This window comes from Chenopodium quinoa, unplaced genomic scaffold (assembly GCF_001683475.1).
Source record: "Chenopodium quinoa cultivar QQ74 unplaced genomic scaffold, ASM168347v1, whole genome shotgun sequence".
NCBI lineage: Eukaryota > Viridiplantae > Streptophyta > Magnoliopsida > Caryophyllales > Amaranthaceae > Chenopodium > Chenopodium quinoa.
The window spans coordinates 964416-979419 of NW_018745454.1; the positions used below are offsets into that span (position 1 = coordinate 964416).

The following is a 15004-nucleotide window of genomic DNA, read 5'->3' on the forward strand; positions in this document are numbered from 1 at the left end:
TTGTTGTCATAAATGTTCGTTGAATTGTAGGCTAGAGTTAATGAAATCGGTGCAAGTTGTAAACCAGTAAATTGGCCGTTTAAATGCAAATTGGATGGTTCCACCCACCCAATGGGACTCCCTGACGTTATTAGGGATTATGGTAAACATTTCGGCAATTTTTTTTTTCCGGGAATAATTGAAGGCTAATATTCATGATTTTTGAGAAATTTTGGAGGATTCCGGGCCCGGTGTCGAAAAGTCTTGAAATTCAAGGGGATACATCTCGGGGTCATATAAAGCCATTTGAAACCATTTATGATCATTGTATGCTATCATAAATGTTCGTGGTAGGCTTGATTTAATGAAATCGGTGCAAATTGTAAACCGGTAAATTGGACGTTTAAAGGCAAATAGGATAGAGTAGGAGTTTAGGTACGAAATGCGGAATACAAGAATCATATTCATATAGAACCTAATCCCAAGATCATTAATATCACATAAAGAATTAGAATTAATACCTTTGAAGCGTGATTCCACGTGTGATCGAACAAGAACAAGGGAGACAAAGAACCTCATATGTGATTCCTCTACTTGGTCCACAGGCACAAATGCTAGTTAATTGAAATTGAACCCTTCAATTGATCTTCTAAGAAGAAGAACGAGCAACGAACAAATCACAAACCACCACACGCGCCGCTAGGGTGGTCGGCCGTGAGTCCAAGGGAGAAGGAGAGAGGCGTGGGACAGAGAGAGAGAGAGAGGGTTTCTGGGATTTCTGGTTGCTTGATGCACAATCAACTGTTAATTGTGTTGTATCATACAACCCTAGGCATAAACCTTATTTATAGATCTCATCTCTAAATAAGAGTCCATGATAAAGCCCAAATCCTTACTCTAATCTAACTATGCTAGCCTAATCCAATTCATGATTTGTTACTTGTTCATGAGGCCCATAAACGGGCCTCTAACTTGCTAAACCCAATACCTTTGTGTGTGACCTCATAAAATCCATTCTAGTGGGCTTTGGACTATTTGAGTAGCACAAATATCATTAATCATAGTCTAGCAACAGATAATGACGACCCAAAAGAACGAACTTATTATCTCCATAATAGTGATCCTTGATATATCTAGTAATTGCACTTATCGAAGACAGAACTCCTTCAGATAGTTCAACCCACCCAATTGGACTCCCGGAGGGTATTAGGGAGCATGAAAAAATTTCGGCAATTTTTATTTTCGGACGAAAAGAAGTCAATAAAATTTCCAAAATTAATGGCTTATATCCACGTTTTTTGAGAAATTTTGGAGGTTTCGGGGCACGGTGTCGAAATGCCTTGAGATTTTAAGTAATTCATCTCGGGTCATATAATGACATTGGGAACCATATATGATCATTATTTGTTGTCATAAATGTTTGTGGGAGGCTTGATTTAATGAAATCGATGCAAGTTATAAACCGGTAAATAGGTCGTTTAAAGGAATATTGGATGATTCAACCCACCCAATTGGACTCCCGAATTTGTATAAAAGATCATGGGAAACATTTCGGCAATTATTATTTCCGAGCGATAAAAGTCTAAAAATTCCAAAAATAAAGGCTAATATCCACGCTTTTTGAAAAATTTTGGAGGTTTCAGGGCCCGGTATCGAAAAGCCTTAAGATTCTAGGGAATACATCTCGGGGTCATAAAATATCGTTTGGAACCATATATGATCATTATTTGTTGCCATAAATGTTCGTAGTAGGCTAGAGTTAATGAAATCGGTGCAAGTTGTAAACCGGTAAATTGACCGTTTAAAGGCAAATTGGATGGTTCCACCCATCCAATTGGAATACCGGAGGGTATTAAGGACCATGGTAAACATTTCGGCAATTTTTATTTTCGGGCGAAAAAAAGTTAAAAAATTTCCGAATTTGAAGCCTAATGTATGTGCATGCTTTTTGAGAAATTTTGGATGTTTCGTGGCCTGGTGTCGCAAAGTCTTGAGATTTTAGGGAATTTATCTGGGGTCATATAATTCCGTTTGGAACTATATATGATAATTATATGTTGTCATAGATGTTCGTGGTAGGCCTGAGTTAATGAAATCCGTTCAAGTTGTAAACCGGTAAATTGGTCGTTTAAAGGCAAATTGAATGGTTCCACCCACCTAATTGGACTTCCAGAGGGTATTAGGGACCATGGTAAACATTTCGCCAATTTTTTTTTTTCCTGGGGAAAAAAATTCAAAAAATTCCAAAATTGAGACTAATATCCTCGGTTTTTGAATAATTTAGGTGGTTTCAGGCCCGGTGTAGAAAAGTCTTGATATTTTAGGGGCTAAATCTCGGGTTGATATAATGCCGTTTGGAACCATATATGATCATTATATGTTGTCATAAATATTTGTAGTATGTTGAAGTTAATGAAATCCGTGCAAGTTGTAAACCGGTAAATTGGCCGTTTAAAGGCAAAATGGATAGTTCTATCCACCCAATAGGAGTCCTGGAGGGTATTAGGGACCATAATAAATATTTCAGTAATTTTTGTTTTCAGGCGTAAAATAGTAAAAAAAAAATTCAAAAATTGAAGGCTAATATTCACCTTTTTGAGAAATTTTGGAGGTTTCGGGACCCGGTGTTGAAAAGCTGATAACTTGCTATTTGATACGATTTTAGGGTGTTTTGAACCTAGTTTACTTGATATAAATTGCGTTTTGGTTCATTTTTACTCTATTATTATGCAATTCTTGTGTATCCTATGCTTCACGGGTTGTTGGTGTTTTTGTTGAGATTCTAGGTTCAAAAGAACGACCAAATGGAGCCCATGGATACAAAGCCGAGGTTAGAAGCAAGAAGATGGATGAAAGAAGCCAAGGAAAGGAGCATTATAGAAGAAAAGATGAAAAAAAGGGGTTTAGAAGACCCTGCACGGCTGTGCCAGACCTTGCACGTCCGTGCAGGAGGTTCCAGAAAGCTTCAGCAAGCTGCCAAGGCCTGCACGGCCGTGCTTAATCTGGCACGTCCGTGCAGAAGAGGGTGCACGACCGTGCCAGACTTTGCACGTCCGTGCAGAAGTGCTCCAGAAACTCAGAACATTCTGCCAAGGCCTGCATGGACGTGCCAAATTAAGCACGTCCGTGCAGATGTAGCTGCACGTCCGTGCCAATATCTGCACGTCCGTGCGGAACTGCTCGATTCTTAGCAGTACGTTCTGCCTCAATTCTGCCCCCTCTGCACGTCCGTGCCAAACTTGGCACGGCCGTGCTTAGCCTTGCACGTCCGTGCCAAATCTGGCACGTCCGTGCAGACCTGCAGTCGAACTCCTTCCTTGTTTTCTCCGTCCTTTTTATTTGGGGGTCATATAAATACCCCTTTAGAGCTCATTTGTACGGGGGAGGCAGTTTTTCAGAGCTTTTCTCTTAGTTTGTAGTCTTAGAACATTAAATTCTCAAATCATTAGTTAGTTCTCAATTATTAGCTTGGAATTATTCAAATTCAATCATTGTAGAAGACAAAATCCACCATTGTTGCTCACCTTGAAGCTTCATAGTAACCATTTCTTACTCATCTTTTCTACTTCTCTTTACTTTGTTGTTAATTATTTGCTAGTTCTTGCATGTTTTGGATTGTTAATTAGCTTAATCCTTAGTTTGAATTTGTTCATGAATTGCTTGAAATCTTTAATTGCTTTAACCCCCATGGATTGTGAGTAGTCTAAATTCTAGGGTTTGGGCAAAACCCTCAATGTAGTCACTAATTACTTGTTGCATGTGCTAATTTGGTTGTTGTGGGATGTTAATTAGTTGAGCTTAAGTGGTTTAATTGCTTAGTTCTTGTATATGGCCATTGCTAGAACTATTTATCCAAGCTTTCTCAACGAAGGATCGAGAGATGAACTTGAGTTAGCTCCCTTATGCTTGATTGACCCGAAATGCCATGAGAATAGGGATTACCGGTCAAGGGAATGTTTATGTCATCGTGATTATGCTTTAACACTTGTTTTATGCTATGTAACCACGAGAGTAGGTCGTATTCATGATTCAAGTAATCCCTCTAGCTTGAGAGAGTAGTTGGGTGCTTTAGATGACTTCCCCTAATTTATCCCATTAATTTACCTTGATTGTTGCATGCTAATTGTGATTTGTGATGAAGTTGAGTGGTATAACCCAAGCCCTAGATTCCTCTTAATATTGTTAACCTCCTCTTAGCTTAGTTGAATTGTGTTAGAAGAAGTTACTAAAAACCAACCCAATTTAGAATTCGTTTAGCTTATTTAAACGGTAGTACTCGGTGGTTGATTCAACGCCTCTCTTGGGTTCGACCCTTTCTTACCCTTACTATTGTTAGTGAGACCAAGATAGGAATTATTATCTTTGGTAGGCTCGACGACGGCCTATCAAGTTTTGGCGCCGTTGCCGGGGAGGCAAAGTCACATTGAATGTATTATTGTTGAATGAGACTAGATGTGTGTATATGTATAGTAGTTTTCTTACCTTAATTTTTGTTTATGTGTGTTTAAATTGCGATAGTCATTGCTAACGTTTTTCTTAGCTTTGTTTGACTTTGCATGACACGAAAGAGTAAGCAATCACCGCTTATTCCCGTTGATCCAGAGCTAAATAGGACTTTGAGAAACGTGAGGAGACTCTTGCAAGGCACACCCGAGTTTTCCATTGTATATTCGGATTCCGATCCGGAAGAGGTTTTTGGAACTAACGAAGAAGATAACATGGGAGAGAATCCTCCTCAACCATTGTTAAGAGACTATGACCACCCCAACGCATTCCAACTTCGGAGTGGCATACGTCTTCCCACCACAAATGCAAACAACTTTGAACTTTCACCTCAACTCATCCGTATGATTCAAAGCGATCAATTCGGAGGTAGTCCTCATGAGTGTCCTTTTGCTCATTTGGACAACTTTCTTGAGTTGTGTACAACTATCAAGCAAAACAACATTTCGGAAGAGTTCATCCGTATGCACATGTTTCAATTCTCCCTCCGTGATAAAGCAAAACATTGGTTGAGAACGGTTGAAGAGGGATCATTGAGTACATGGGACGAAGTCACTAGAGCCTTTCTTGGAAAGTATTGTCCTCCGGAAAAGACCGCCGAACTAAGAAGAAAGATCACCAATTTCAATCAAGACATTGATGAAACATTGAGTGAAGCTTGGGAGCGTTTCAAAGATTACACAAGGAAATGCCCCCACCATGGTTTTACATCATGGATCATTGTACAAAGCTTCTATGACGGTCTTACTCCTATTTCAAGGGCCAACCTTGATTCCGGGGCCGGTGGTAGCCTCAAAAAGCTATCGGTGGACGATGCATACAAGATGATTGAAGAAGTGGCCAAGCATTATGCATATGGAGGTGATAGAAGGCAACCTCAAACAAAGAAGGGCGGAATTCATGATCTTAGTGCAATAGATCTTATTGCATCAAAGTTTGATATGCTAGCTCACAAGCTAGATCAAGCCACCCTCACACCCTCAAGCTCTTCCTCGCAAGTCATGTCTTGTGAGACTTGTGGAGGAAATGATCACTTGTCCTCTTATTGCAACTCAACGAATCAAGAGCAAGCGGCGGCAATTGGGCAAAGGAATGAACAATACTCCCAATCCCACAATCAAAGTTGGAAGCCCCAACATAACACGGGATGGAAGCAATACAACCAAGGCCCCCCACAAAATAACTACAACCAAAATCAAACCCAACCTCAAAACCACTACAACCAACCTCAATCACAAAACCAACAAGCTCCATACCGCCATCCCAACCAAAGGGATCAAAACCACCAAAGATCACAATATAACCAACCCGCTCCTCCTCCTCCACCTCCTCAAAAGACTAGCCTTGAGTCCGTTCTTGAAACTTTCATGACTCAACAAATAAGGAACAATGCGGAGATGAATGCAAACATCCAACAACTCCAAGCACATAATAAGATAATGGAGGGCCAATTGGCTCAAATTGCACAACAAGTTGGAAGTTCATCCTCCAATCCTAGTGGTCACTTTCCAAGCACAACGGTAATGAATCCAAAAGAGCAAGCGAAATCAATCACCTTGATTATGGAAGGGGGGTATGAAACTCCAATTATGAGAGAAAATTTTGCCAAAAAGGGAGATGAGGGAGATAGTTGGGTAGATGAAAGTGAGTTTGAAAATGAAGTGAGTGAGGAGGCGAGAGGAAGGTCAAAAATGAGTGATGAGGGTGCCTCAAAGAGAGATGAGGGAGAAGTGAAGAGTCAAGCTCCATTGAGAGCATATGAGCCTCATATTCCATTCCCTCATAGAATGATAGAGAAGATGCTAAATGAGAAACTTTCTAAGTTCCTTGATGAAATGGAAGGACTTCAATCAAACATTCCACTTCTCCATGCTTTGTCTCAAATGCCTACATACGCAAAGTTTTTGAAAAATATTCTTTCTAACAAAAGTAGGCTTGAGGAGAGTGATTCTATCTCTCTTCCAACGGAGATAAGTGCTATTCCTCAAAATGAGCTTCCCGAGAAGTTTGGTGACCCCGGTAGTTTTGCTATACCGGTTAAGGTTGGAGATCTTGAATCAACAAATGCTTTGTGTGATCTTGGGGCTAGTGTTAGCCTTATGCCTCTCTCTATGGCAAAAAGATTAAATCTTGGGGAGATTAGCCCCACCAAAATGTCAATCCAACTAGCCGACCGCTCGGTTAAAGTCCCATTGGGAGTCTTGAAGGACATCCCAATTCAAGTGGGGAAGGTTCTTGTGCCTTGTGATTTTGTAATCATGGAGATGGATGAGGATTTCAAAATTCCTATCATATTGGGTAGGCCCTTTTTGAAAACCGCGGGTGTTAATATTGACATGAAACAAGGGCGACTTACCTTACATGTTGGGCATGAAAGAATCTCTTTCTCATTTCCGGAAACGTTGAATGACCCCATGGTTAAACAAGTTCATCGGGTTGATGTTTTGGTTAAAATTTTGAAAGAAGACACGGAGGAGTCACAAGATGAATCGACTCATGCTCCGGAGGTGAAAAAGCAAGAGAGGGCCAAGAAGAAAAAGAAAAACAAGATCAAGTTGATAGACAAGATGTTTGGTTGCATTTCTAGTGATGATAGCAATGTGATTATTTTGCCTAAGGAAAATGGCAAGTGTGTGGGAACAATGAGATGGGTCAAAAAGGTGTGCCTTGACCCTCCCTAATTTTGGATAGCGCAATTTCGTCAAGCTAGTGACGTTAAAGAAGCGCTTCCGGGAGGCAACCCGAATATTTTTGTAGTGGATTAACTTAAAAAAAAAAAAAAAAAAAAAAAAAGAAAAAACAAAAGAAGAAAAAAAAAAAAAAAAAACAGCACAAAGTGCATGTCTTCCAACAACAACCAACAGGAACAAAGGTACCAAGGAGGTTCAAGCGTCGAAGAAGACCCGATCCTTGAGTTAGTCTTCTTTCTCCTTTTTTTTATGAGCTTTTATTGCTTATCATTGAGGACAATGTTTATGATAACTTGGGGGGAGTCATTTGCATGCCTTCTTGCCATGTTGGTTTGTTTGGTTGCGTTTGTTTTGGTTGTTTCATTTCCCTAATATCCAAGACCCTTAATCCAATTTAGCTTCCTTGAAATCCAAATCTCTTGTCATGTGAATATTAGTGTTCCCTCTCTAGTTAGTAATGTGAATATTTTCGCTTTCTCTTCAAAAAAAAAAAAATGATGAAAAAATTGAAAAATGAAAAAAAAAAATTCCCAAGGTTGAGACTCAAATGACAATGCTTATATGTTTTTCTTGCTTGACTCTTGAGCGATGAGTACTAGTTTTCTTAGAAGGGTGTATGCAAGAGATGGGGTCATTTAGAGGTCTATTAATCTTGATTGCATTAGTGTATATGAAATGAAAGCCAATGAATGCTCAATTGCACACCCAGTATAGGATATTGTCTAATTCGCTCAAGTAGGATATGTTTGAATTGAATTGCGGTCCCTTGTGCCCTTAATGTGCCTCCTTTCCTCCCCGAAATGAAACTCTATTAGGGAATTGGTTATACTTGTATTATGTGTAATAAGTGGCATAATAAGCCACACGTTTCGAATAAAGAAAGAGTCGCTCACAGTTAAAAGAGGCGAGGGCAATAATGTAAAAAAAATGAGAAAAAAAAAATAAAAAAAAATAAATAGAAAAGAAGGGAGAACAAAAAAAAACTCCCCCAAAAATTCTCAAAATTTTGATTTTCTTTTCTTTAGAGGTCAACTTGTGGATGCCTCCCACACATTGTCGAATTTGTTGCTTATTGTTTCTTGTGAAATTCCCGAGTTATAGTGTAATTAAGGGGCCTTGGGTGTGCATTTTGGGAGGTGGACTAGCATTTTGAGATTTTATAACCGAAAGAGGGCTCATTACAACTTTGGAATATCTAGGTGTGCTCTAATGAACTAGTAAAAGGCCAAAGGAAGTATCCTAGTGCAACCTTCTTTAGTTTTCCTCTCTACCCCCAACTCATGTGTACATTTGTATGATCGGTAATTCTTGAAAGTCGTTCACTTGTCTTGCTTGTGTCTCATATCCCGATGAGTTGACTTGGGCGAAAAATTGAACTTGTGCGATTTTTGGCGATGTGCTGTGGACTGCGTGAGTTGTGGGGCAAACTCATTGGAAACCCTCACGAGATAAAAACTCGTCCTCTAAGGCGACTTAGAGGTTTAAATTGCTTCTCACTTGTGCTAAAAGTGATGATGGTTGTCACCATGCGGATTTGTTTATGTATGCTTCCCCCTTGTTGCCTCTCCTTGGATTGATGATTAGCAATTTGTTTTCCTCCTTTGGTTTGACATTTTTGTTTTGCTCGAGGACGAGCAAAAGCTTAGCTTGGGGGGATTCAAAACTTGATAGGCCGTCGTCGAGCCTACCAAAGATAATAATTCCTATCTTGGTCTCACTAACAATAGTAAGGGTAAGAAAGGGTCGAACCCAAGAGAGGCGTTGAATCAACCACCGAGTACTACCGTTTAAATAAGCTAAACGAATTCTAAATTGGGTTGGTTTTTAGTAACTTCTTCTAACACAATTCAACTAAGCTAAGAGGAGGTTAACAATATTAAGAGGAATCTAGGGCTTGGGTTATACCACTCAACTTCATCACAAATCACAATTAGCATGCAACAATCAAGGTAAATTAATGGGATAAATTAGGGGAAGTCATCTAAAGCACCCAACTACTCTCTCAAGCTAGAGGGATTACTTGAATCATGAATACGACCTACTCTCGTGGTTACATAGCATAAAACAAGTGTTAAAGCATAATCACGATGACATAAACATTCCCTTGACCGGTAATCCCTATTCTCATGGCATTTCGGGTCAATCAAGCATAAGGGAGCTAACTCAAGTTCATCTCTCGATCCTTCGTTGAGAAAGCTTGGATAAATAGTTCTAGCAATGGCCATATACAAGAACTAAGCAATTAAACCACTTAAGCTCAACTAATTAACATCCCACAACAACCAAATTAGCACATGCAACAAGTAATTAGTGACTACATTGAGGGTTTTGCCCAAACCCTAGAATTTAGACTACTCACAATCCATGGGGGTTAAAGCAATTAAAGATTTCAAGCAATTCATGAACAAATTCAAACTAAGGATTAAGCTAATTAACAATCCAAAACATGCAAGAACTAGCAAATAATTAACAACAAAGTAAAGAGAAGTAGAAAAGATGAGTAAGAAATGGTTACTATGAAGCTTCAAGGTGAGCAACAATGGTGGATTTTGTCTTCTACAATGATTGAATTTGAATAATTCCAAGCTAATAATTGAGAACTAACTAATGATTTGAGAATTTAATGTTCTAAGACTACAAACTAAGAGAAAAGCTCTGAAAAACTGCCTCCCCCGTACAAATGAGCTCTAAAGGGGTATTTATATGACCCCCAAATAAAAAGGACGGAGAAAACAAGGAAGGAGTTCGACTGCAGGTCTGCACGGACGTGCCAGATTTGGCACGGACGTGCAAGGCTAAGCACGGCCGTGCCAAGTTTGGCACGGACGTGCAGAGGGGGCAGAATTGAGGCAGAACGTACTGCTAAGAATCGAGCAGTTCCGCACGGACGTGCAGATATTGGCACGGACGTGCAGCTACATCTGCACGGACGTGCTTAATTTGGCACGTCCATGCAGGCCTTGGCAGAATGTTCTGAGTTTCTGGAGCACTTCTGCACGGACGTGCAAAGTCTGGCACGGTCGTGCACCCTCTTCTGCACGGACGTGCCAGATTAAGCACGGCCGTGCAGGCCTTGGCAGCTTGCTGAAGCTTTCTGGAACCTCCTGCACGGACGTGCAAGGTCTGGCACAGCCGTGCAGGGTCTTCTAAACCCCTTTTTTTCATCTTTTCTTCTATAATGCTCCTTTCCTTGGCTTCTTTCATCCATCTTCTTGCTTCTAACCTCGGCTTTGTATCCATGGGCTCCATTTGGTCGTTCTTTTGAACCTAGAATCTCAACAAAAACACCAACAACCCGTGAAGCATAGGATACACAAGAATTGCATAATAATAGAGTAAAAATGAACCAAAACGCAATTTATATCAAGTAAACTAGGTTCAAAACACCCTAAAATCGTATCAAATAGCAAGTTATCAAAAGCCTTATGATTTTAGGGAATACATCTCGGGGTCGTATAATTTCGTTTGGAACCATATATTATCATTATTTGTTGTCATAATTTTTTGTGGTAGGCTTGATTTAATGAAATCGGTGCAAGTTGTAAACCGGTATGGCCGTTAAAAGGCAAATTGGATGGTTCCACCCACCTAATTGAACTCATGGTGGATATTAGGGACCATGGTAAACATTTCGGCAATTTTTATTTCCAGGTGAAAAAAAAAGTAAAAAAATTCCAAAATTAAAGTCTAATATATCATCACTTTTGAGTAATTTCGGAGGTTTCGGGGTCCGGTGTCGAAAAGTCTTGAAATTTGAGGGAATACATCTCAGCGTCATATAATTTGGTTTGGAAGCATATATGATCATTATTTGTTTTCATAAATATTCGTGGTAGGCTTACTTAATGAAATAGTTGGAAGTTGTAAACCGGTAAATTGGTCGTTTAAAGGCAAATTGGATGGTTCTAACCCACATAATTTGACTCTTGGAGGGTATTAGGGACCATGAAAAACATTTCGGCAATTTATACTTTCGGGCGAAAAAACGTCAAAAAAATCCAAAATTGAAGATAAATATCCACGCCTTTTGAGAAATTTTGGAGGTTTCGGGGCTGGTGTCGAAAAGCAATGTGATTTTAGGGAATACATCTCGGGGTCATATAATGCTGTTTTGAATCATATATGATCATTATATGTCGTCATAAATGTTCGTGGTAATATTAAGTTAATGAAATTGGTGCAAGTTGTAAACCAGTAAACTGGCCAAGTAATCTCGGAGGGTATTAGGGATCATGGTAAACAGTTCGCCAATTTTTATTTACGAGCAAAATTTTTTTAAAAAAAATTCCAAAATTGAAGGCTAATATCCATGCTTTTTGAGACATTTTAGAGCCTTCGGGGCGCGTTATCGAAAAGTCTTTAGATTATAGGGGATACATCTCGGGATCATATAATGTCGTTTGGAACCATATGTGATCATTATATGTTGTCATAAATGTTTGTGGTAAACTTGAGTTAATGAAATCAGCGCAAGTTGTAAACTGGTAAATTGGTCATTTAAAAACAAATTGGATGGTTCCAGCTACCCAATTGGAAACCTGGAGGACATTAAAGACCATGATAATTATTTCGACAATTTTTATTAACGAGCGAAAAAAAATTCAAAAAATACAAAATTAAAGGCTAATAACCACTCTTTTTGAGAAATTTCGAATGTTTCGGGGTCCGGTGTCGAAAAGCATTGAGATTTTAGGGGATATATCTCGATGTCATATAATGTCGTTTGGAACCATATATGATCATTATATATATGTTGTCATAAATGTTTGTTGTAGGCGTGAGTTAATGAAATCAGTGCAAGTTGTAATCTGGTAAATTGGTCGTTTAAAGGCAAATTGGATGGTTCCACCTAGCCAATTGGACTCCCGGATTGTATTGGGGACCATGGTAAAGATTTCGGCAATTTTTATTTCCGGTTAAAAAAAAAAGTCAAAAATTCCGAATTGAAGGCTAATATCCCACGTTTTTTGAGAAATTTTGAAGATTTCGGGGCCCGGTGTCGAAAATATTTAAAATTCTAGGGAATACATCTCGGGTTTATCTAATGTCGTTTGGAACCATATATGATCATTATTTGTTGCCATAAATGTTTGTGGTAGGCTTGAATTAATGAAATCGGTGCAAGTTGTAAACCGGTAAATTGGTCGTTTAAGGGCAAATTGGATAGTTCCACCCACCCAATTGGAATCCCGAAGGGTATTAGGGACCATGGTAAACATTTCGGCAATTTTTATTTCCAAGCGAAAAAAAGTAAAAAAAAATTCCAAAATTAAAGTCTATATCCACGCTTTTTGAGAAATTTTGAAGGTTTCAGAGCCTGTTGACGAAAAGCCTTGAGATCGTAGGGGATACATCTAAGGGACATATAATGCCGTTTGGAACCATATATAATCATTATATGTTGTCGTAAAAGTTCGTGGTAGGCTTGAATTAATGAAATATGTGCAAATTGTAAATCGGTAAATTGGTCGTTTAAAGGCAAATTGGCTGGTTCCACCTACCCAATTGGACTTCCGGGGGGTATTAGGGACTAAATATTTTTTCAATTTTTATTTATGGGCGAAAAAAAGTCAAAAAAAATCAAAAATTGAAGGTTAATATCCACGATTTTTGAAATTTCAAATGTTTCGGGGCCCGGTGTCAAAAAACATTAAGATTTTAGGGGATACATGTTGGGGTCATATAAAGTCATTTGGAACCATATATGATCATTATATATATGTTGTCATAAATGTTCGTGGTAGGCATGAGTTAATGAAATCGGTGCAAGTTGTAAACTGGTAAATTGGTTGTTTTAAGGCAAATTGGATGGTTCCACCCAACCAATTGGACTTCCGGATTGTATTAGGGACCATGGTTAAGATTTCGGCAATTTTTATTTCCGGTTGAAAAAAAAGTCAAAAATTCCAAAATTGAAGGCTAATATTAACGTTTTTTGAGAAATTTTGAAGGTTTCGGGGCCCGATGTCGGAAAGATTTAAAATTCTAGAGAATACATCTCGGGGTTATCTAATGTCGTTTGGAACCATATATGATCATTATTTGTTGTCATAAATGTTTGTGGTAGGCTTGAATTAATGAAATCGGTGCAAGTTGTAAACCGGTAAATTGGTCGTTTAAGGGAAAATTGGATAGTTCAACCCACCCAATTGGACTCCCGAAGGGTATTAGGGACCATGGTAAACATTTCGGCAATTTTTATTTCCGTGCGAAAAAAAGTAAAAAAATTCCAAAATTGAAGGCTAATATCTACATTTTTGTGAGAAATTTTGAAGGTTTCAGGGCCTGTTGACGAAAAGCCTTGAGATTGTAGGGGATACATATAAGGGTCATATAATTCCGTTTGGAACCATATAAAATCATTATATGTTGTCATAAAAGTTCGTGGTAGGCTTGAATTAATGAAATCTATGCAAATTGTAAATCGGTAATTGGTCGTTTAAAGGCAAATTGGTTGGTTCCACCTACCCAATTGGACTACCGGAGGGTGTTAGGGACTAAATATTTCGGCAATTTTTATTTACTAGCGAAAAAAAAGTCAAAAAAATCAAAAATTGAAGGTTAATATCCATGATTTTTGAAATTTTAAATGTTTCGGGGCCCGGTGTCGAAAAGCATTGAGATTTTAGGGGATACATCTCGGGGTCACATAATGTCGTTTGGAACCATATATGATCATTATATATATGTTGTCATAAATGTTCATGGTAGGCGTGAGTTAATGAAATCAGTGCAAGTTGTAAACTGGTAAATTGGTCGATTAAAGGCAAATTGGATGGTTCCACCCAGCCAATTGGAATCCCGGATTGTATTAGGTACCATGATAAAGATTTCGGCAATTTTTATTTCCGGTTGAAAAAAAAAGTCAAAATTTTCCAAAATTGAAGGCTAATTATCCACGCTTTTTGAGAAATTTTGAAGGTTTCAGGGTCCGGTATCGAAAAGATTTGAAATTCTAGGGAATACTTCTCAGGGTTATCTAATGTCGTTTGGAACCATATATGATCACTATTTGTTGTCATAAATGTTTGTGGTAGGCTTGAATTAATGAAATCGGTGCAAGTTGTAAACCGGTAAATTAGTTGTTTAAAGGCAAATTGGATGGTTTCACCCACCCTATTGGACTCTCAGAGGGTATTAGAGACCAAACATTTCGGCAATTTTAATTTCCGGGCGAAAAAAAAGTCAAAAAATTCTAAAATTGAAGGCTAATATCCACACTTTTTGAGAAAATTTGGAATGTTTCGGGGCCCTATGTCGAAAAGCATTGTGATTTTTGGGGATAAATCTCGGGGTCATATAATGCTTTGGAACTATATGACCATTATATGTTGTCATAAATGTTCGTGGTAGACGTGAGTTAATGAAATTGGTGCAAGTTGAAAAACGGTAAATTGGTCGTTTAAAGGCAAATTGGATGGTTCCACCCAGCCAATTGGACTCCCGGAGGGTATTAGGATCATGGTAAACATTTCGGCAATTTTTATTTACGGGTGAAAAAAGTCAAAAAATTCCAAAATTAAAGGCTAATGTCCCGTTTTCCATGTTTTTTGAGAAATTTTGGAGGTTTTGGCCTCATAACAATACCACTTTCTTTAAAATTCACCCTAACAATTTATACATCCTATACAATTATTTGTTTCCCTCACTTTTTTCAATCCAACATAAACCGTGAACGTTACCTCGATACCTAAAGGCTAAAAGAGGTTAGTAAGGCTATTTGCGTTTAGCTCTTGTAATATTACCCGAACACAAAAGTGTATAGAACTAAGTTTACTAATTACTTTTCTGTATCTTTTGAAATGAATGTTCTTTTGTGTACGTACTACGGT

At 38.5% G+C, this 15004-nt stretch overlaps 1 protein-coding gene across 1 annotated transcript; it reads left to right on the forward strand.

The window, feature by feature from the left end:
* Positions 1 to 4697: 4697 nt before the first annotated feature.
* On the forward strand, positions 4698 to 7163 carry LOC110714313. Its single transcript, XM_021892817.1, has 2 exons — positions 4698 to 6487; positions 6572 to 7163. The coding sequence occupies exons 1-2, from the start codon at positions 4698 to 4700 to the stop codon at positions 7161 to 7163; spliced, it is 2382 nt and encodes a 793-aa protein (XP_021748509.1).
* Positions 7164 to 15004: the final 7841 nt, after the last annotated feature.

Bases quoted from the DNA above. Each gene is read 5' to 3' on its own strand.
- LOC110714313 (XM_021892817.1), top strand. From the start codon at position 4,698: ATGGGAGAGAATCCTCCTCAACCATTGTTAAGAGACTATGACCACCCC. The intron at 6,488-6,571 runs GTTTGGTGACCC...TCTTGGGGCTAG, and splicing joins CAAAATGAGCTTCCCGAGAA to TGTTAGCCTTATGCCTCTCT.